The sequence below is a fragment of the Salvelinus namaycush genome, chromosome 6 (assembly GCF_016432855.1).
Source record: "Salvelinus namaycush isolate Seneca chromosome 6, SaNama_1.0, whole genome shotgun sequence".
NCBI lineage: Eukaryota > Metazoa > Chordata > Actinopteri > Salmoniformes > Salmonidae > Salvelinus > Salvelinus namaycush.
The window spans coordinates 6,086,567-6,110,405 of NC_052312.1; the positions used below are offsets into that span (position 1 = coordinate 6,086,567).

The window sequence follows — 23,839 nt, forward strand, 5'->3', positions numbered from 1 at the left end:
CCTCAGTGTTGAAAATACTCATCATGGCTTAAAATAAGTCAACACTTATTTTTACACCCCCTTTTTTTTTTTGACTGTGTAGCCTATACTGATAACAATAATAGAATACTGTGAACTGTATATAACTGTAGCCTACAGGACAGAATGAGTCTCTCACACACACAAATTTACATACAGATGTAAATGAGGCCTCAGAGTGTGGGTTGTGTGAAAGAAGTGCTCGGCCCCGTGGGGGGTTGGGGGGGGGGGGAGAGACGTTCTTCTTTCCTCTGCACCCTCAATGACCTCCCTTTCTATCTTTATCCCCCTTTCTTTCCCTCCCCAGGGGGAAAAGGGGGTCAGAGTTTATAGAGCGATACTCCCCCCACCCCCAACCAACCCCTCTAGGAGCCTGGCAGTGTTTTCGATAGCGGGGGGGGGGTGTAAATTAGATAGGGTTTCTGTAGTCTTCTGTGGTGAAACAAACCACCAAAGTATCATCCCTCCCCCCCACGCAAATAATATTTGTTCTTACTGAGGTTAAATTTTAAAAACACAATCACACACCAAGATATTATTCAGTAAATCTTGGCACCGGACAAGTGACCGGGAAGAATTTATTTAAAATTTGAGAAATGTACCGGTCATCCATAATGCATTGGGTTCGTAACCCATTACGGTATCCACCCACACAGCCAGAGACGTCAATAAATTAGGGATATTGCCCAAATTGCCAAAAAATAAAAAACCTGTAACTAATTACAAAAACACTATTCCTTGTGTTTCCATGGAAAACTTTATAGCCTATTGTTTTATTGGTTTTTCCTTTCCTAAAACAATTGTCTACCTCACAGTTCAGCTGTCGGATTTTAGCAGTAAATTGCATCAGGGCATTGCATGCCGAAGCCTATAGGCTTTAGGTGTCCACGGTACGAGATATAACAGAAATATAAAGGCAACATGTCAAGTGTTGGTCCCGTGTTTAATGAAACTTATCTCTGTCAAATGTGTTTAAATCCCTGTTAGTGAGCATTTCTCCTTTACCAAGATAATCAATCCACCTGACAGGTGTGGCATATCAAGAAGCTGATTAAACAGCATGATCACTACATAGGTGCACCTTGTGCTGGGGACAATAAAAGGCCACTCTAAAATGTGCGGTTTTGTCACACAACACATTGCCACAGTTTTGAGGGAGCGTTCAATTGACATGCTCACTACAGGAATGTCCACCAGAGCTGTGGATTGAATGTTCATTTCTTCTGAGACCAGCCACCCGGACAGCTGATGAAACTGAGGAGAATTTCTATCTGTAACAAAGCCCTTTCGTGGGGGAAAACTAATTCAGTAAAATCGTTGCGTTTATATTTTTGTTCAGTATATAAAAAGGAAGAGAAGCTTGGGCCTGTCGAGAGAGAGAGACACAGAGAGACACAGACAGAGAGACAGAGAGAGAGAGAGAGAGAGAGAGAGAGAGAGAGAGAGAGACAGAGAGAGACAGAGAGAGACAGTGAGAGACAGTGAGAGAGACGAGAGAGAGAGACGAGAGAGAGAGACAGACACAGACACAGAGAGACACAGAGAGACACAGAGAGACAGAGAGAGAGACAGAGAGAGAGAGACAGAGACAGACAGTGAGAGAGACAGAGCGAGGAGAGAGACGAGAAGAGAGAGAGAGACGAAGAGACACAGAGAGAGCGCGAGAGAGAGAGAGAGAGAGAGAGAGAGAGAGACAGACAGAGACAGACAGTGAAGACAGAGCGAGGAGAGAGACGAGAGAGAAGAGAGAGAAGAAGAGAGAGAGAGCGAAGAGAGAGGAGAGAGAGAGAGAGAGAGAGAGACAAACAGAAAGAGACAAGAGGGAAGGAGAGAGAGAGACAGAGAGAGACAGAGAGAGACAGAGAGGAGAAGAGACAGAGAGAGACAGAGAGAGACAGAGAGAGACAGAGAGAGACAGAGAGAGACGAGAGAGAGAGAGAGAGAGAGAGAGAGAGAGAGACGAAGAGAGAGAGAGAGAGAGAGACACAGAAAGAGACAGAGAGAGAGAGAGAGAGACAGAGAGAGACAGAGAGAGACAGAGAGAGACAGAGAGAGACAGAAAGAGAGAGAGAGAGAGAGAGAGAGAGAGAGACAGAAAGAGACAGAGAGAGAGCGAGAGAGAGAGAGCGAGAGAGAGAGCGAGAGAGAGAGAGAGAGAGACAGAGAGACACAGAAAGAGAGACACAGAAAGAGACACACAGAAAGAGAGACAGAGACAGAGACAGAGACAGACAGAGAGAGACACAGAAAGAGACAGAGAGAGAGTGGAGTGAAACAGGGCTGCCCAATAAGTCCAACATTATTTAACATCTACATTAATGAATTGGCAAAAATATTAGAAGAATCGGCAGCACCTGGTATCACCCTACACAACACTGAAATCAAGTGTCTGCTGTACGCAGATGACCTGGTGCTGCTGTCTCCCACTAAAGGGGGTTACAGCAGCACCTAGATCGTCTTCACAGGTTCTGTTAGACCTGGGCTCTGACCGTTAACCTAAAAAAAACAAATATAATGATATTCCAAAAAAGGTTGGGAAATAAGGATGACAAATATAAATTCTATTTGGACACAGTTCTATTAGAAACACAAAAAACTACACATATCTAGGACAATATCAGCAACACAGGTAGCTTTCACATGGCTGTGAATGAGCTGAGAGACAAAGCAAGAGAGCATTCTATGCCATTAAAAGGAACATCAAAATTGAAATTCCAATTAGAATCTGGCTCAAAATTTTTCAATCAGTTATAGAACCAATTGCTCTATATGGCAGTGAAGTATGGGTCCACTCTCTAATAATGAATTTACCAAATGGGACAACATCCAATTGAAATATTGCATGCAGAGTTTGCAAGACGTATTGCAAGTACAAAGAAAAACTCCAAATAACGCATGTAGGGCAGAATTGGGCCAATACCCCCTCCTCATTCGAATAGAAAAAAGAGCCATCAAATATTACAACCATCTAAAAACAAGTGACCCCAAAACATTCCATCACACAGCTCTACAATGTCAAGAGATGAAACCAGAGAAGAGTCCCCTCAGCCAGCTAGTTCTGAGGCTCAGTTCACCAACCCAAACCAACCCCATAGAGCCTCGGGACAGCCCTCAGAAAATCTGGCCCAACCAAATCATCACAAAACAAAAAGAAAAATATATCACCTATTGGAAAGACACACAAAAAATCAAAGTAAACTTCAATTATTTGGCTCAAACAGACAGTACATGGTGGCAGACTATCTGACCACTGTGACTGATAGAAAACTGAGGAAAACATTGACTAGGTACAGACTCAGTGAGCACAGTCTGGCTATAGAGACCGGTCGTCACAGACAAACCTGGCTGCCCAGAGAGGACAGGCTGGCTAACTCTGCTCCAGGGGAGAGGTAGAGACAGAGGTGCATTCCTACTACACTGTGACAAAACTCAGACCTAAGAGCATATTTCTTTCCCAAAATTATAAATCAATACAAAGAATTTGAAACTATAAAAGATGAAGAAAAAAATCAAATATTTATGGGTGAAAAGCCAAAATGTGCAGTTTTGGCAGCCAAATATGTCTTCCTGCCACAACCTGAGGGACAGCCAGTGAAAAATGCAAAGTAATGTTGATAATATTTCCCATTTAGCTTAGTTTTGTTTGTCTTTCATACCAGGTCATATGTCTTCTCAAGGCATGTTGACAATGGTCTACTACCATTGATTTAATGTATTGTTTTTTGATTAATATTGTGTTTGTAGTTGTTGTTAATGGTAATCCCATGTCCACTACTACTATTATTATTACTGTTGGTCCCACCATTTATTTTATATAAATATATATATATTTTGTATATATATACATATATATTAGATTTTTATTTTTCGATATGTATACTTTGACAATGTAAGTAATAATGAACTTGCCATGTCAATAAAGTCAATTGAATTGAATTGAATTGAGAGACACAGAAAGAGACAGAGAGACAGAGAGAGAGAGAGAGAGAGAGAGACAGAGAGACAGAGAGAGAGAGACAGAGAGAGAGAGACAGAGAGAGAGACAGAGAGAGAGAGAAGGGAAGAGAGAGAGAGACAAAGAGACAGAGAGAGAGAGAAGAGAGAGAGAGAGACAGAGAGCGGAAAAGGGAGAAGAGAGAGAGAGAGAGAGAGACAGAGAGAGAGAGAGAGAGGAGAGAGAGAGAGAGAGAGAGAGAGAGAGAGAGAGAGAGAGAGAGAGAGAGATGCCAGTGGCTAAGACAACGACATGAATTTTCTTTCTCCTTGTCAGATTAGCTGTATATCTGTATATCTGTATATCTGAATTGCTGTATAGCTGTATATCTGTAGTAGCCATTCAGCTATACAGATATAGGTGTACAAAAGTTGGCTAATTTGTACATTATAAAAAAAACATTATATTTTAAAAAGATAAGCATTATATTGTTAGATTATATGAGTAACTATGGTAGGCCTAAAACATTCTTCCTCACTTCAAGTTCAACTGTCTGAGTTCCGTCGCGCACTGCCTTCAGGCCTGCAACAAATAGGCTAATAGCCGCACAGCACCAAACGTTCACAAACATTTCTAAACTTTATTAGGTAAGTCAAGCTATTGTTTAGAAGGAAAATACATGCAACATTACAGTTGGAGCTTAAATTTGGTCCAAAAAAAATGCTCAACAAAATGGAACAAAACACTTGTGAACTGGTTTAAACCTTCAAAATGTTTTGAACAGGCTATATTGAGGCATTTACCAAGATTAGTGCTTACCATACCCAACATATGACAGCAATAGGTCAATTCAAATAATTTTTTTTACAAAAAGCCTGCTAATAACACATCTTAAACTAAGGAGCACACAAAAAAACACAGATTTAACTTCATTTAGTCAATTTCATTCAGCCAATGAAACAAAAACAAGTTTAGCATATTTAAAGAACTGGTTTGGATTAATAAATTACAATAATAAAAATGATTTACAATAATGATAAAACAAATTACTTATACTGTATATACAAAAAAATATACAAATTGTTGCATCCTACCTGAACAGCGAGTTGCACAATAGTCTGCATTTGGCCACGGCAACATTCTCCTCATTTTTGTTCACTACTAATATTACAACTAGTTCATACGGAGGACATTCCCCTAACATTCCCCATTGTGCCACTACGTTTTTCAGTTGGTGACAGTCCACGATTTGGACGCACCAATATATTTTTGTGGCACCACTCAAGAGAAAAATAAAATGTGTAGGCCTATCATCTCATAAGGTCACAACCTTATTGTTTTACAGTGTAAAAGACTGAGACGGTATTGAAGAAATAAGGTGTTTTCATCAACTTGTGATTATAAATATTTTAATGTGAAACCTAATCCGGTGATTGTCATTTATTTTGGGTAGAAAATAACACTATTGTTGTTATATTTCACTGTTCCAAAAATGTCAGATTTTTGACAGTTGAGAAATAAATACCTACAGAAAGCTGAGAACCTCCTCTCTCCACTGTGACAACAGGGTAGCTAGCTGTGTTTTTCTAGCAATTGGATGTAACATTTTATACAATCAGAATACTTTTTTCTCCTGGAGTATTTTCCCCCGCTGGGAAAGGAGAGCGATAGTGGCTCGATCAACGCAGCAGCAGGACTCAGAGAAACAGTTACATGGTCAGACAGGCAGACACTTTCTTACACTTTGACCAAATCATGGTTTTAGTCCCATAAATTTTTTTAACATTTTAGTGAGGTGAACAAACGTGCAGCCCACACCGGCACGACCAATAAAATAGTCAAAGGGTCGCAAAACGTGACTAAATGGTCGCCCTCTGGAGCCCTGCCTTGTACGCTATTAGCTATAGGCATACTTTAACTTTCGTTTTACTTCAATGAAAAAGGCCTCGATCTTAGCAATCAATAATAGCTTCGCTCTCTCCTCAGCAGCAGGGCAGCCTTAGACAGATCCAGCCAACAATTACACGCTAATGGAAACCCTGACACACACACGTCAGTGAACCAATTCAAAGCTATCCTCTGGTCATTAATCCACTCCACCACAAACTGTCCTCTGCTTAGAGAGAGAGAGCGCGAGAGACAGAATGAGAGAGAGAGAGAGAGAGAGAGAGAGAGAGAGAGACAGCGAGAGAGAGAATGAGAGAGACAGCGAGAGAGAGACAGCGAGAGAGAATGAGAGAGACAGAGAGAGAGAGAGACAGCGAGAGAGAGAATGAGAGAGACAGCGAGAGAGAGACAGCGAGAGAGAGAAGTCAGACATGAGAAACCTCAGCGCCCTTTAGCCCACATGCCCTGTGATCCTCAGCAGACTGTGAAGTCTGTGTGTTTGTTGAGCTCCGAGTTTGTCACCTCCAGCCCACTGTCTGGTTTCTGTGTTGTTGTCATGTTAGGAGTAAACAAAAGAAAAAGGTTTCAGCTACCCTGTTCCCCGTTTTCAAGTCTCTGTCTGGTCTGATGTGGTGTTTTAAACAGAAAAACACAACTCATATGTCTGTCGCTGCCCAGCAAAGGAAGAGACGGAGTCTGTCACCTACTTTCTTTTTCATAGATCCCTGCTTCTCCTCCCTCTAATTCTTTCTGTCTCGCTCTCCCTCAATCCCTCCTTTAGCAGAGGGAGGCAGCCTCTCCTTCTCCCTGGATGCAATCGTCACTTGCAAGGGCACAGTGGCAGTGGAGCCCCTGGGGCCACACAAAGGAATTGCCAGGGTGTGTGTGTGTGTGTGTGTGTGTGTGTGTGTGTGTGTGTGTGTGTGTGTGTGTGTGTGTGTGTGTGCGCCTGTGTGTCTGGCCCTTGCCAGGCTCCATGGTGCCACAGGCTAATATTAGCCTCTGCCAGGGGAGGGTGACAGAGGTAGCAGGAGAAGGATGAATGCCAGGGCTGGTAAAATACAAAATGGTTAACTAGGCTAACGAGGTGGTAAAAGACAAAATGGTTAACTAGGCGGCTGACTGGTTATAGTAGGTTCTCAATATTTCCCTAGCTCTTAGCGATGGTTGTGTTGCAGACATAGAAATGGAATGTAGAGCTAATTTTGTGGTGGTGGCAGCATCCTAGCATGGGTTGGATAATGATGACATCATAGCTGGCGTAGGCTATACTAACGGGTCTCTGAAATGGTTAATCCGTCTCTGCGAGGCCTTGCCAATTGCCACTCCTTGTTCCTCAGATGGGAGAGCGTGGCAGTTGTGGATGGTGATGGGGGTTTCCCCTCATGTGAACTCTATGGCCTAGTAAAGGACACACACTTCCAAAAGGCTAATGTTGCCTACAGTCCAGATTCAAAAACACCAGTCTGAAAAGAGACAGAACTTTGACTGACTAAAGAGTCTGGTGGTTAGTCAACTATCAACCACAATCTAAAAAAATCCATTGAGGTCCAAAAACAACACATTCAACCAGCCATTTTTGCAAGGCCAAAAACAATAGAGAACAAAGGATGTCTTTCTAAACAGATGCTCTCCTGCTATGTTCTCTTGGTAACGTCAAGCATGTTATTAATGTCTAATAAACAGCGCTTGGCAGAACTCTTTCCCCCCTATTAAAAGAGTACGTGTCCAAAAACAAATCTCTTTTTCTCACCCGAGGAGTCCGCCCCCACTCTTTTCACAAGAAAGAAAACCTGCAGCAGTGAGAAAGAAAAAAAATTAAAATGAAAAAGTCAATACCATTCAAGCTGTATCCAACCGTTTTTTTCCACTGTGTGTGCTGTAAAATATTGCAAAACATGACATGATTCTGGGATGGTTGGAGAGGACGTTGAATGAAATCAAATGAGCAACTGACAGACATGGGGATCACTTCATGTTTTCTGAATGAAACATCCTGAAATGTAACGGTGGGGCAGAAAACGCTGACGCCGGTAGAAAGACGGCTGGTTCCCTTGGCGATGCTGAAACTCGCTTGGCTTGAGGAGAGAGGTGGCAGCGCAAAACCTCTCTCTCTCTCTCTCTCTCTCTCTCTCTCTCTCTCTCTCTCTCTCTCTCTCTCTCTCTCTCTCTCTCTCTCTCTCTCTCTCTCTCTCTCTCTCTCTCTCTCTCTCTCTCTCTCTCTCTCTCTCTCTCTCTCTCTCTCTCTCTCTCTCTCTCTCTCTCTCTCTCTCTCTCTCTCCCTCTCTCTCTCTCTCTCCCTCTCTCTCTCTCTCCCTCTCTCTCTCTCTCTCTCTCCCTCTCTCTCTCTCCCTCCCTCTCCCTCTCCCTCCCTCTCCCTCCCTCTCCCTCCCTCTCCCTCTCCCTCCCTCTCCCTCCCTCTCCCTCCCTCTCCCTCTCCCTCTCCCTCTCCCTCTCCCTCTCCCTCTCCCTCTCCCTCTCCCTCTCCCTCTCCCTCTCCCTCTCCCTCTCCCTCTCCTCGGAGAGAGGATTAGCAAGGCCAACAACAACAGGAACTTGGGCTTCGTTCAACCATGACGCGAGGGTGTTTTCAAAACCACACTGGCTTATTGGCATCGAGAATTCTTCTTATCTTGTCCTTCTTGAAACAATAACGCGTTTTTGAGCCCCAGAGATAAAGTTGGAGCTCATGCAGAGCAAATACTGCATTCTCACTTGGGTAAAGAGAGGGGGGAGCTCTTTCCTCCTACAAAGAATTCAATTCTTGTCTGGTGACGGTAAGGGAATAACTTAAAACTCTGGCCCTCAGGCTTTTGGGAATAAGGAAATGCACCCCCCAACCCCAACAAGAAAAGGTTAATCAAATACACAAGGTCATTTCCATGTAGAAGGACACATTAGCATTCAACATGTGAAGTTAATTGGAGCGTATCAAACTTGGTGTCAAATGAAAGCAAAAAGGGTCAATATTTTCGGGCATGAAGGCAAGTTTTTCAACCATTTTCCATCCTAAAAATTCAGAATAAGCAAAGGCTTTGAATTCTGGTCACACAGATGGAAAAGGGGTCATCTGCAGAAATGATTTGCCTTCTGTAAGAAATATTGCATAGTGTCTGTTTCTGTTACCAGAAACCCACATATCTTTAAGATATTATCTAATTCCTCTCCCTCATGAGGGAGGATTATGAAAGTTCACAGAAGTTAATATGTTTCTACTGATAACAATTTTGTTTATGAATTATTAAGTGATTAAAACGTGTCACTCTTACCAAATCGGTCAGAGAGTGACCAACACTTTTTTAAATCAGTAACAGAGTGACTACAATTGAATTGGCCACAACAGGAAATCATAGCAGTCACAAACCACAGCTGCAGTAGAGTAGAGCACAGCAGAATAGAGTAGAGTACAGCACAGCAGAATAGAGTAGAGTACAGCACAGCAGAATAGAGTAGAGTACAGCACAGCAGAATAGAGTAGAGTACAGCAGAATAGAGTAGAGTACAGCAGAATAGAGTAGAGCACAGCGGAATAGAGTACAGCACAGCAGAATAGAGTAGAGCACAGCGGAATAGAGTAGAGTACAGCACAGCAGAATAGAGTACAGCACAGCAGAGTAGAGCACAGCACAGCGGAATAGAGTAGAGTACAGTGGAATAGAGTAGAGTACAGTGGAATAGAGTAGAGCACAGCACAGCAGAATAGAGTAGAGTACAGTACAGCGGAATAGAGTAGAGTACAGCACAGCAGAATAGAGTAGAGCACAGCAGAATAGAGTAGAGCACAGCACAGCGGAATAGAGTACAGCACAGCAGAATAGAGTAGAGCACAGCGGAATAGAGTAGAGTACAGCACAGCGGAATAGAGTAGAGTACAGCACAGCAGAATAGAGTACAGCACAGCAGAATAGAGTACAGCACAGCAGAATAGAGTACAGCACAGCAGAATAGAGTAGAGCACAGCACAGCGGAATAGAGTACAGCACAGCAGAATAGAGTACAGCACAGCAGAATAGAGTAGAGTACAGCACAGCAGAATAGAGTAGAGTACAGCAGAATAGAGTAGAGTACAGCACAGCAGAATAGAGTAGAGTACAGCACAGCAGAATAGAGTAGAGTACAGCACAGCAGAATAGAGTAGAGTACAGCACAGCGGAATAGAGTAGAGTACAGCAGAATAGAGTAGAGTAGAGCACAGCACAGCAGAATAGAGTAGAGTACAGCACAGCAGAATAGAGTAGAGTACAGCAGAATAGAGTACAGCACAGCAGAATAGAGTAGAGTACAGCACAGCGGAATAGAGTAGAGTACAGCACAGCGGAATAGAGTAGAGTACAGCACAGCGGAATAGAGTAGAGTACAGCACAGCAGAATAGAGTAGAGTACAGCACAGCAGAATAGAGTAGAGTACAGCACAGCGGAATAGAGTAGAGTACAGCACAGCGGAATAGAGTAGAGTACAGCACAGCGGAATAGAGTACAGCACAGCAGAATAGAGTAGAGCACAGCAGAATAGAGTAGAGTACAGCACAGCAGAATAGAGTAGAGTACAGCACAGCGGAATAGAGTAGAGTACAGCAGAATAGAGTAGAGCACAGCACAGCAGAATAGAGTAGAGCACAGCACAGCGGAATAGAGTACAGCACAGCAGAATAGAGTAGAGCACAGCAGAATAGAGTAGAGCACAGCAGAATAGAGTAGAGCACAGCAGAATAGAGTAGAGCACAGCAGAATAGAGTAGAGCACAGCAAAATAGAGTAGAGTACAGCACAGCGGAATAGAGTAGAGCACAGCACAGCGGAATAGAGTACAGCACAGCAGAATAGAGTAGAGCACAGCAGAATAGAGTAGAGCACAGCAGAATAGAGTAGAGTACAGCAGAATAGAGTAGAGTACAGCACAGCAGAATAGAGTAGAGTACAGCAGAATAGAGTAGAGTACAGCACAGCAGAATAGAGTAGAGCACAGCACAGCAGAATAGAGTAGAGTACAGCACAGCAGAATAGAGTAGAGCACAGCAAAATAGAGTAGAGTACAGCACAGCAGAATAGAGTAGAGTACAGCAGAATAGAGTAGAGCACAGCAGAATAGAGTAGAGCACAGCAAAATAGAGTAGAGTACAGCACAGCAGAATAGAGTAGAGTACAGCAGAATAGAGTACAGCACAGCAGAATAGAGTAGAGCACAGTACAGTGGAATAGAGTAGAGTACAGCACAGCGGAATAGAGTAGAGCACAGCAGAATAGAGTAGAGTACAGCACAGCAGAATAGAGTAGAGTACAGCACAGCAGAATAGAGTAGAGTAGAGTACAGCGGAATAGAGTAGAGTACAGCACAGCAGAATAGAGTAGAGTACAGCAGAATAGAGTACAGCACAGCAGAATAGAGTACAGCACAGCAGAATAGAGTAGAGCACAGCAGAATAGAGTAGAGCACAGCAGAATAGAGTAGAGCACAGCAGAATAGAGTAGAGTACAGCACAGCAGAATAGAGTAGAGTACAGCACAGCAGAATAGAGTAGAGTACAGCGGAATAGAGTAGAGCACAGCAGAATAGAGTAGAGCACAGCAGAATAGAGTAGAGCACAGCAGAATAGAGTAGAGTACAGCACAGCGGAATAGAGTAAAGCACAGCAGAATAGAGTAGAGTACAGCACAGCAGAATAGAGTAGAGTACAGCAGAATAGAGTAGAGTACAGCAGAATAGAGTAGAGTACAGCACAGCAGAATAGAGTAGAGTACAGCACAGCAGAATAGAGTAGAGTACAGCACAGCAGAATAGAGTAGAGTACAGCAGAATAGAGTAGAGTACAGCACAGCAGAATAGAGTAGAGTACAGTACAGCAGAATAGAGTAGAGTACAGCACAGCAGAATAGAGTACAGTACAGTACAGCGGAATAGAGTAGAGTACAGTACAGCGGAATAGAGTAAAGTACAGTACCGCGGAATAGAGTAGAGCACAGCACAGCAGAATAGAGTAGAGCACAGTACAGCCGAATAGAGTAGAGTACAGCACAGCAGAATAGAGTCGAGTACAGCACAGCAGAATAGAGTACAGCACAGCGGAATAGAGTAGAGTACAGTGGAATAGAGTAGAGTACAGTGGAATAGAGTAGAGCACAGCACAGCAGAATAGAGTAGAGTACAGTACAGCGGAATAGAGTAGAGTACAGCACAGCAGAATAGAGTAGAGTACAGCGGAATAGAGTAGAGCGCAGCACAGCAGAATAGAGTAGAGTGCAGCACAGCAGAATAGAGTAGAGTACAGCACAGCAGAATAGAGTAGAGTACAGCACAGCAGAATAGAGTAGAGTACAGCACAGCGGAATAGAGTAGAGCACAGCACAGCAGAATAGAGTAGAGTACAGCACAGCAGAATAGAGTAGAGTACAGCACAGCCGAATAGAGTAGAGTACAGCATGGCGGAATAGAGAAGAGTACAGCACAGCAGAATAGAGTAGAGTACAGCACAGCAGAATAGAGTAGAGTACAGCACAGCGGAATAGAGTAGAGCACAGCGGAATAGAGTACAGCACAGCGGAATAGAGTACAGCACAGCGGAATAGAGTAGAGTACAGCACAGCGGAATAGAGTAGAGTACAGCACAGCGGAATAGAGTAGAGTACAGCAGAATAGAGTAGAGTACAGCACAGCAGAATAGAGTAGAGTACAGCAGAATAGAGTACAGCACAGCGGAATAGAGTACAGCATGGCGGAATAGAGTAGAGTACAGCACAGCGGAATAGAGTAGAGCACAGCACAGCAGAATAGAGTAGAGTACAGCAGAATAGAGTACAGCATGGCGGAATAGAGTAGAGTACAGCACAGCAGAATAGAGTAGAGTACAGCACAGCAGAATAGAGTAGAGTACAGCACAGCAGAATAGAGTAGAGTACAGCACAGCGGAATAGAGTAGAGTACAGCACAGCGGAATAGAGTAGAGTACAGCACAGCAGAATAGAGTAGAGTACAGCACAGCAGAATAGAGTAGAGTACAGCACAGCGGAATAGAGTAGAGCACAGCGGAATAGAGTACAGCACAGCGGAATAGAGTACAGCACAGCGGAATAGAGTAGAGTACAGCACAGCGGAATAGAGTAGAGTACAGCGGAATAGAGTAGAGTACAGCAGAATAGAGTAGAGTACAGCACAGCAGAATAGAGTAGAGTACAGCAGAATAGAGTACAGCACAGCAGAATAGAGTAGAGTACAGCACAGCGGAATAGAGTAGAGTACAGCACAGCGGAATAGAGTAGAGCACAGCAGAATAGAGTAGAGTACAGCACAGCAGAATAGAGTAGAGTACAGCACAGCAGAATAGAGTAGAGTAGAGTACAGCGGAATAGAGTAGAGTACAGCGGAATAGAGTAGAGTACAGCACAGCAGAATAGAGTAGAGTACAGCAGAATAGAGTACAGCACAGCAGAATAGAGTAGAGCACAGCAGAATAGAGTAGAGCACAGCAGAATAGAGTAGAGTACAGCACAGCAGAATAGAGTAGAGTACAGCACAGCAGAATAGAGTAGAGTACAGCGGAATAGAGTAGAGCACAGCAGAATAGAGTAGAGCACAGCAGAATAGAGTAGAGCACAGCAGAATAGAGTAGAGTACAGCACAGCGGAATAGAGTAGAGCACAGCAGAATAGAGTAGAGTACAGCACAGCAGAATAGAGTAGAGTACAGCACAGCAGAATAGAGTAGAGTACAGCACAGCAGAATAGAGTAGAGTACAGCACAGCAGAATAGAGTAGAGTACAGTACAGCAGAATAGAGTAGAGTACAGCACAGCAGAATAGAGTACAGTACAGTACAGCGGAATAGAGTAGAGTACAGTACAGCGGAATAGAGTAGAGCACAGCACAGCAGAATAGAGTAGAGCACAGTACAGCTGAATAGAGTAGAGTACAGCACAGCAGAATAGAGTAGAGTACAGCACAGCAGAATAGAGTAGAGTACAGCACAGCGGAATAGAGTAGAGTACAGTGGAATAGAGTAGAGTACAGTGGAATAGAGTAGAGCACAGCACAGCAGAATAGAGTAGAGTACAGTACAGCGGAATAGAGTAGAGTACAGTGGAATAGAGTAGAGTACAGTGGAATAGAGTAGAGCACAGCACAGCAGAATAGAGTAGAGTACAGTACAGCGGAATAGAGTAGAGTACAGCACAGCAGAATAGAGTAGAGTACAGCGGAATAGAGTAGAGTACAGCGGAATAGAGTAGAGTACAGCACAGCAGAATAGAGTAGAGTACAGCACAGCAGAATAGAGTAGAGTACAGCACAGCAGAATAGAGTAGAGTACAGCACAGCGGAATAGAGTAGAGCACAGCACAGCAGAGTACATGCATACATTTAATGTCGTATTTTGGTTCTGTCATCCCAGAAGTGTCCCAGAGTCTGTTTTGAACAGTAAATATATTTATCTTAATTCGAGCCCTGGAGGGAATTATTTTATAAAGACAAAAGTATTTGGTTGTAATTGTAATGTTGCACTATTTTATAGGCTACTAAGTGTGGCCAACCATCCTCCAGGAGGAGGAGTGATCCCAGGGTGCAGTATGAGTAGCGAGTAGTGATCCCAGGGTGCTGTATGAGTAGCGAGTAGTGATCCCAGGGTGCTGTATGAGTAGCGAGTAGTGATCCCAGGGTGCTGTATGAGTAGCGAGTAGTGATCCCAGGGTGCTGTATGAGTAGCGAATGATCCCAGGGTGGTTTATGAGTAGCGAGTGATCCCAGGGTGCTTTATGAGTAGCGAGTGATCCCAGGGTGCTGTATGAGTAGCGAGTGATCCCAGGGTGCTGTATGAGTAGCGAGTGATCCCAGGGTGCTGTATGAGTAGCGAGTGATCCCAGGGTGCTGTATGAGTAGCGAGTGATCCCAGGGTGCTGTATGAGTAGTGAGTGATCCCAGGGTGCTGTATGAGTAGTGAGTGATCCCAGGGTGGCAACACATACATTCTTAGTGATTGCAATGAGTCTTTCTCCATTCGGATTGAAGTTGAATTGAACAGTATAAAACAACCAAAACAAATTTCAGCACTTTTATAATTTCCTGCACTCAATTGCAGTGGTGTAAAAAGTACCCAATTGTCATACTTGAGTAAAAGTAAAAGATACATTAATAGAAAATGACTCCAGTAAAAGTGAGTCACCCAGTAAAATACTGCTTGAGTAAAAGTCTAAAAGTATTTGGTTTTAAATATACATAAGTATCAAAAGTAAATGTAATTGATCAAATGTACTTAAGTAAAAGTATAAATAATTTCAAAATTCTTATATTAAGCAAACCAGATGGCACCAATTTCTTTACGGATAGCCAGGGGCACACTGCAAAGCTCAGGCATAACACAAATGCTTTGTTTGTAAGCTTAGTGAGTCCACCAGATCAGACGCAGTAGATGACCAGGAATGTTCTCTTCATAAGTGAGTGAATTGGACCATTTTCCTGTCCTGCTAATAAGCATTCAAAATGTAACTAGTACTTTTAGGTGCCAGGGAAAATGGAGTAAAAAGTACAGTATTTTCTTTAGGAATGTAGTGAAGTAAAAGTTGTCAAAAATAGTAAAGTACAGATACCTCCCAAAAACGACTTAAGTAGTACTTAAAAGTATTTTTACTTAAGTACTTTACACCACTGCTCAATTGAGAATTTCCACACTGCCACATAGGCCACATCACCATGAAGGGAATAATTTTTTTAGTATTATTATTTTTTCCTATATTTTGACATACAGTCAATGCTGAGACACAAAGTCTCTTTTCCAGATTAGCCCTGTATAGCACCACAATACACATCAAAATACAATAAACACATTAAAACTACACATTTATAATTGTGCATTTCTGTATAGTACAGTTCAAGGACCCATGATGTCATTCTGTTACAGTCATTCTGTTTTTGGGGTGTTGATCCACTGTCCATCTTACTGTCGTTCAATAACCAAAATAGATGTTTTCAAACTCAAAGTGTCATATCATAGCTGACAACCATTTCTTTCTGCAGGCAATCTTAATTCAGAGTAGATATTTAACAGATTTTCAAAAACATGGTGTCACAAAAAAAAAAAAAAAGAGATTTTACTGTCAATTCTGTTACCAAACTTTGCATCTGCACTCTTCCTCAAGTGTTTTAGAAACAATTTATTGTTAAAAGCAGATTTCAGCATATCGTCATATGGTTTGTTAAAACGTTGTAATCAATGGTTGTTGCTCAGCAACACTTTAAAGTGAAAGAGTGAGTGTCAGCCCTGGAATTGTACATGACAAATAAAGAAAACCACTTGTTATTTAAAAAATAAATAATAATGGTTAACTAAATGTATGAGATATACGTGGATTGGGCTTATTCTCAATGGCAGACATCCTTGCCTCTTCCACACTCACACTAGTGTGTGGCGGAGGACCAAGTATGGGGAGCGCCAAGCTGGGCGAATGCCAAGCCAAATGACTCAAAAAATGTGCCTTTTCATCCCTTGTGTTTCCTCAGAAAGAGATTGAAAGGAGAGCAAGAAAGAAAGAAAGAAAGAAAGAAAGAAAGAAAGAAAGAAAGAAAGAAAGAAAGAAAGAAAGAAAGAAAGAAAGAAAGAAAGAAAGAAAGAAAGAAAGAAAGAAAGAAGAGAAAACAAGACTGAGTGTGATAGGGAAGCATGTCATAACTAGGGCTGTTGCAGTGACCGTATTACCGTCACACCAGCAGTCATGACCTCAGTAAAATTCTACGTGACCGTTGAGTCACGGTAATCTCCTCTTATGCACTCTGGAGATGCCTTAGTAGTACTCAACTCACTAACAACCATCAGGTCCTAATGGCCTGGTACTCAGGGCTCTATGGTCCCTCTAACCACTCTGACATCAATGCAAATGGTATCAAAAAATCACACCAAACACTTAGCAAAACAGTATCGTGCTTTAAAACAAAAAAAACTCACCTTACTGGGATTCATCAGTTTGAAGAGAGAAGTTCAACAGCAGGTTGAAACTAAGTGGAAAACATGGTTGTTGTGGATGTTGTTTCAAAGCCTTAACACAACGAAGTGGACAGCGCTTTCTAAAGGGATGATTCATTCAAAACACTCATAAGCATATTGGAGCTTATGCATATGCCTTGATGAGCCCGAAAACTAAAATAATTATTGTGCCATTAGACAATACATAATCTACAGCATATTACACACGGCAGAACATTATTTTTTTTTTAAACAGATTTAAGTAGTATTTGGTACATAATTGGTCTAGCCTATTCCAAACTTTTAAAAAAGTATTTTAATGGCGTTTGAGTGAGGACTGTATTATTATCCATACTGGATGGACTGGTTACCTGATGCTACTCTCCAAACGTTATATCCATGAGTCTGGGAGAAAATATACAGGTCTAGCTGATGAGGTTGGTTCAATGATTGTGCAAAGCGGCTTATATTTGGTTTTGAATAGCCTAGTAATAGGGCATTTTTATATATTTTCATAATTCATAGGCTGAAATATTACCTTTAGCTACAGAATATCCCACCGCCGTGCGTCTCCATCTCCTCTCTCCTTTATTCCTTCTTAAGCACGCAGAGAGAGCGGCTGACAGTTTAATGAAATATGTTTTGTTGTGAAAACATGTTACTATTGATGTGTCTTCAGATCTACCAAAGATAAATAATGGATTTAGTGTGATGGTGTATATATATATATATTTGGGGTGGCAACGTAGCCTAGTGGTTAGAGCGTTGGACTAGCAACCGAAAGGCTGCAAAATCGAATCCCCGAGGTGACAAGGTACATATCTGTCGTTCTGCCCATGAACAAGGCAGTTAACCCACTGTTCCTAGGCCATCATTAACTTGCCTAGTTAAATAAAAGTAAAATAAATAAAATTTAAATGTAGATGTGTTTATGCTAATTAACGTGAGACCGGCAGTCTTTTGTATAACAATAACCGGCTGACAAAATTTCATGACCACCACGGCCCTAGTCATAACTCAATCAAGTTGAGTCCAACCTAGCTGGTCCATGTTGGCCAATAAGCATCAGGGGATTTCACAATGAAATGAAACCATAGCACCTTTTCAAAACATCCTGGCAACTTTGTTGGCAAACTGCATGTTATTCATTGCCTTCCATGTTCAATGAATCTGCCTCCGACTTTGGAGATGATTCAGAGCATTTACTGAATGTACATCTCTTCAGTAAGACCATCTGTATAGCTCTCAGGTCACAACGTGTCAAACAGATCGGCTCTTTACCAGCATGCATTTCATCCCTCAACCGATCCTTCAATGCCTCAGCTCAGGTAGAGGAGGGAGTGAGGCGGGGAGTGCGAGAGTGCCAGGAGGGATGAATCGGTAGACCCTTTTAACTCCACCCCAGCCCTCTGCCACCAAAAAGGTCACTGCTTCCACATCTGCTCCTCTCTCTGAACCACTCCTTTCATAATGTGTGAACTGGAAGAGGAGAGGACCCTGGAGACTGCGTCACACACACACACACACACACACACACACACACACACACACACACACACACACACACACACCTCAACTCCTGTTTCAGGGAACTCGCACACCAAATACACATAAACACACACACACTCTGACTCGCACGTACGGTTAACACAACACACTCCCCAAAGAGCCACAAACACGCAAAAATGCACACACACACCACCTCTGTCCCTCACAGGCAGGTTTAATGGTGTCATTACATGGTTGAAAAGAGGCCTGGCGTTGACTCGACTAAGTCTTCCCGACGTACGCCTTTTGGCAGAGGGGTAAAAAGTGTGAGGACATGAGAAAAAAAAATAAGAAAGTTGAATCAAATAGCGTTCCCTGGGGCCAAGCAGAGGCAGCATTGTGTTGAAATAAGTGATTCATGCTTTTATCATCCCAGGCGATGCCCAGATTGTGTTCTTTCAGCCAGAGCTGGTAGGTTCACTGGTATCCTCACTGAGGTTGTTAGAACGATTGCTGTGTAATCTGATCTTATTCCAGTTTTTCTAACATTCAGAGAGCTGTGTTGAGGAGATAGGCTGCAGGTAAGCTAGTCTTATGTTCTGTGACAGCTCAAATATGAATTCCTGTGGATCATTTGGAAGAGGTTTTAATCTCATTTTAGACAAAACAAACATTTACTATGGTCCTTTCCCTTGTTGTTTTTCTGCCCTGAAGAGACATCCTGCCTGAATTCTTCACCGCTTCTCTTATCAAAAGGACAGATCATGTACAATGCCACATGATACTATTTAGGATAAACTGAGCTGAAAGAGTTCAGATATAAAGTACCAGTCAAAAGTTTGGACACACTCATTCCAGGGGTTCTTTGTTTTAACAATTTTCTACATTGTAGAATAAGAGCGAAGAAATCAAAACTATGAAATAACACATTTGGAGGCAACCAAAAAAAAGTGTAACATTTTTTTCCCTAAATATATATTTGAGATTCTTCAAAAGTAGCCACCCTTTGCCTTGATGACAGCTTTGCACACTTGGCATTCTCTCAACCAGCTTCACTTGGAATATTTCCCAATAGTCTTAAAGGATTTCCCATAAATGCTGAGCACTTGTTGGCTGCTTTTCCTACACTCTGCAGTCCAACTCATCCCAAACCATCTCAATTGGGTTGAGGTCAGGTGGTTGTGGAGGCCAGGTCATCTGATGCAGCACTCCATCACTCTCCTTCTTGGTCAAATAGCCCTTACACAGCCTGGAGGTGTATTTTGGATCATTGTCCTGTTGAAAAACAAATGATAGTGGGACTAAGTGTAAACCAGATGGGATGGCGTATTGATGCAAGAGGCTGTGGTGCCATGCTGGTTAAGTGTCCCTTGAATTCTAAATAAATCACAGTGTCACCAGCAAAACACCCCCACATCACCTCCTACATGCTTCACGATGGGAACCACACATGGGGAGATCATCAGTTCACCTACTCTACGTCTCAAAAAGACAGGGCGGTAGGAAACAAAAATCGCAAATTTGAACTCATCAAACCAAAGGACAGATTTCCTAATGTAGATTACTCGTGTTTCTTGGCACAAGCAAGTCTCTTCTTAATATTGGTGTCGTTTAGTAGTGGTTTCTTTGCAGCATTTCGACCATGAAGGCCTGATTCACGCAGTCTCCTCTGAACAGTTGATGTTGAGATGTCTGTTCCTTGAACTCTGAAGCATTTATTTGGACTGCAATCTGAGGCTGGTAACTCTAATGAACTTATCCTGTGCAGCAGAGGTAACTCTGGGTCTTCCTTTCCAGTGGCGGTTCTCATGAGAGCCAGTTTCATCATAGCGCTTGATGGTTTCTGCGACTGCACTTGAAGAAACTTTCAAAGTTCTTGTAATTTCCCAGACTGACTAACCTTCATGTCTTAAAGTACCATCGAGAGCATCCTAACTGGTTGCATCACTGCCTGGTACGGCAATTGCTCGGCCTCCGACCGCAAGGCACTACAGAGGGTAGTGCGTACGGCACAGTACATCACTGGGGCTAAGCTGCCTGCCATCCAGGACCTCTACACCAGGCGGTGTCAGAGAAAGGCCCTAAAAATTGTCAAAGACCCCAGCCACCCCAGTCATAGACTGTTCTCTCTACTATCGCATGGCAAGCGGTACCGGAGTGCCAAGTCTAGGACAAAAAGGCTTCTCAACAGTTTTTACCCCCAACCAGTGCTCCCGTACATTGGCTAACCGGGTTAACTGCATTGTGTCCCACCCACCAACCCTCTTTTACGCCACTGCTACTATCTGTTTATCATATATGCATAGTCACTTTAACCATATCTACATGTACATACTACCTCAATCAGCCTGACTAACCGGTGTCTGTATGTAGCCTGTTTTTTTACTGTTGTTTTATTTCTTTACCTACCTATTGTTCACCTAATACCTTTTCTGCACTATTGGATAGAGCCTGTAAGCATTTCACTGTAAGGTCTACTACACCTGTGGTATTCGGCACACGTGACAAATAAACTTTGATTTGATGATGGACTGTTGTTTCTCTTTGATGATTTGAGCTGTTCTTGCCATAATATGGACTTGGTCTTTTACCAAATAGGGTTTTCTTCTGTATACCACACCTACCTTGTCACAACACAACTGATTGGCTCAAACGCATTAAAAAGGAAAGAAATTCCCCAAATTAACAAGGCACACCTGTTAATTTAAATGCATTCCAGGTGACTACCTCATGAATGCCAAGAGTGTGCAAAGCTGTCATCAAGGAAAAGGGTGGCTACTTTGAAGAATCTCAAATATATTTTGATTTGTTTAACACTTTATTGGTTACTTCATGATTCCATATGTGTTATTTCATAGTTTTGAGATCTTCACTATTATTCTACAATGTAGAATGTTTTACTGGTACTGTACATTACAACCATCTTAACTTAAGCAAGACTTTCAGTAAGCCCCTACAATGTGTTAATTTTTTACACCTTTGCTCACAAACTCAGACATGGGCTATATAAAGCCTACCGCTTACATTTTTCCAATAAGAATGCATATTCTAGAATGCATATTCTTATTGGACCCAGTTCAGATTGCCCTCTCATCTCTGCACTAGTGCCCTGCCTCAACCACAGGTCCCTGCCCTGCCTTGTCTGTCAGATCTGACCCTGAGTGGGGCTGTAGGGGCACTGGGCTGTGTACAGGCCGGCTGGGCTGTGGGCTCTCTCGCTCTCATCCCTAGCCTCCAGCCTCGTGCCCAGCCACATGATAATAATGACCCCTTATGGCATTCTAACCCCCCCCCCCCCCCCCCACTCACTCAATCCCCCGCAGGAAAAAAAGCACACAGCTTCAGTAAATATCATCTGGACAGGTGGCCAGCCACCCAGACCCACCCCGCCTGCCCTCTCTCCAAACAGATATCAGCTCAGGTCTGCTGGAAAGCCCCAAATGAGCACGCACGCATTGCCCCACCCCCTCCCCCAAAAGGCCCAGCTAATGTCTGTCACCCACTGAGCTGTCTGTGGGGATTACTGACTCCACAGTACAAAAAGGCCTGTGTTTGGCTAATGTGCAGGCAAACCATCGAAATTACAGGACTGTTTTGGGCATGGGAGATATCCATAGACCAGATAGCTACTGTAGATGCTATTTTGATAGTAGTTTATAATACATCATAGTAACATTAATACTAGTTATTGCATCATACGAGCATTGGAAACTTGGAAAATTAAGCTATAGAGTAGTAGACTTAAGGCATGCTATGATGACAATACTATTTCCCAGTCAATTATAAAGTCTGGTGACATATAGGCTAAATAAAGCCCATTTCATTTTTTTTTTTTTATAAATAAATCCCAAGCCATTTTTTCATAAAATAATTACCCACGTTTCATCTCCCAATTGCAAAATTAGCTACGATCAAAGATATTAGACAACGACCATGAAACTGACTAACATTCAATTAGATAGCGAGTCTGAGGTTATCATTTACCTCGTCGCCTACAGCAGCAAAAATACAGGTTATTTAGACAGATTAGATAGCTGCCTCTTAGAAATGTAAGTAGCATAAAACTAGTTAAATAACTACAGTAGCTAATTTATTAGAGCGTTCGCTATTTCGTAAAGCAGCGAACCAACGTTGGACAGGGGCGTCACATTTCACGCATATTTTCTTTGAGCTTTACAATTCAGTGGCTCTGCGCTGGCTATCTGACGTTTACGGACCTATATAGAAAGATACGAAATTCCATATGTACAAAATAAATAAAAATAATCACAACGGGATGTTTTTGGACTTTCGGGTAGTTTCTAGAGAATTCGCGTTAGGTTATGCCCCTAGTTGCGCTCAAAAATAAAATAAACATTTGTCTGCACCGCGCATGGAGAGGATATGGCACGGGAAAGCACGGGACTGTTTTTTAAACACCACTTTATATTCGAGTACATTTACGCACGGCAAAACATCGCTTAATCACACGTCTGCAAGTGTATTTACCAACAATCGATAGAGAAATATCCAGATAGCTAGCTAGTTAGCCAGCCAGCTAACAACACGGACTTATGAGTTGAACGCAATGTAGACAGAAAACGATGCCTTGCTTGACAAAGCCACAACGTGTTTCAAGCACAGCGGAACATTAACGTTATATTCAATTGGAACCGGGTTAGAAGGTGCATACATTTATATCGTGGGATATATTGCTGAATAATGTAATCTAAAAATATAGACAAACACAAACGTTTATTTTTCCCAAACCCAGACCGATTGTACTCGTGTCGTTGCCTGGTGCTGAAAAAGGACCTCAATGCTAGCTAGCTCGAACCCCACAACACCGCACCGTGGTGCAGCAACAGTCAGTACAGTGAAGTAGTCAAACGAAAACACACACACAATACATTTAGACAAAGAAAATGCTTTCGCCGACTGAAAACAAATGGCCATAAATACCCAAATGTGGTCGGCAATCTATGCTCGAGCATAAGCAACCAATTCTCTCTGAAAAACTTAAATTCACTTTAACTCCAGTACAACCACCAGCCCTGAATCTCAGACTTACCCTGTCACAACAGGCGCCATCTTCCACAAACTCTCACCAAAACTCCAACACTCGCGATATCCTTTCTCCCCAGACCAACAATCCGCCGAGACAACAGAAGCAGACTGGCGATGCAGGGACGATAGAGAGGGGGAAATGAGTCCAGAAAGGAGGGGGAGGCGGCGGGTAGCTAGAGAGAGTGAGAGAAAAGGGCAGACACCACAACAATAGGCGTGGGAAACTTCCGACATCACGCGAGACCAGGAAAACTCTCACCATAGACAAGCATGGAGGGATCGTGGTCCTATCGCGAGATGGACGTGGAGTGGAGTTGTTGCTTATATTATAGCGCTGAAATAGTATTCCCACGTGTTTACGGGGTAATAAATTACAGCACCGATTGGAACATAGTTTGGCATAGAATTTTGCACAAAGTTGTGAGGAAGCATGTATTTTCCCAGGCCCCCAGGACTTACTCTGTATGCAATAATAATGTTTAACATGATTTTTTAATGACTACCTCATCTTTGTATCCCAGACAT

The 23,839-nt window shown here is 42.7% G+C and overlaps 1 protein-coding gene across 1 annotated transcript in view; it reads right to left on the reverse strand.

The window, feature by feature from the left end:
- LOC120049567 (suppressor of hairless protein homolog) overlaps positions 1 to 23,449 on the reverse strand; it is a 91,170-nt gene extending 67,721 nt beyond the window's left edge. The window contains exon 1 of the mRNA XM_038995847.1: positions 23,319 to 23,449. Within this exon, the coding sequence (XP_038851775.1) occupies positions 23,319 to 23,338 (20 nt within the window). The 5' untranslated portion in view covers positions 23,339 to 23,449. The remainder of the gene's footprint in view (positions 1 to 23,318) is intronic.
- Between the last annotated feature and the right edge of the window lie 390 nt (positions 23,450 to 23,839).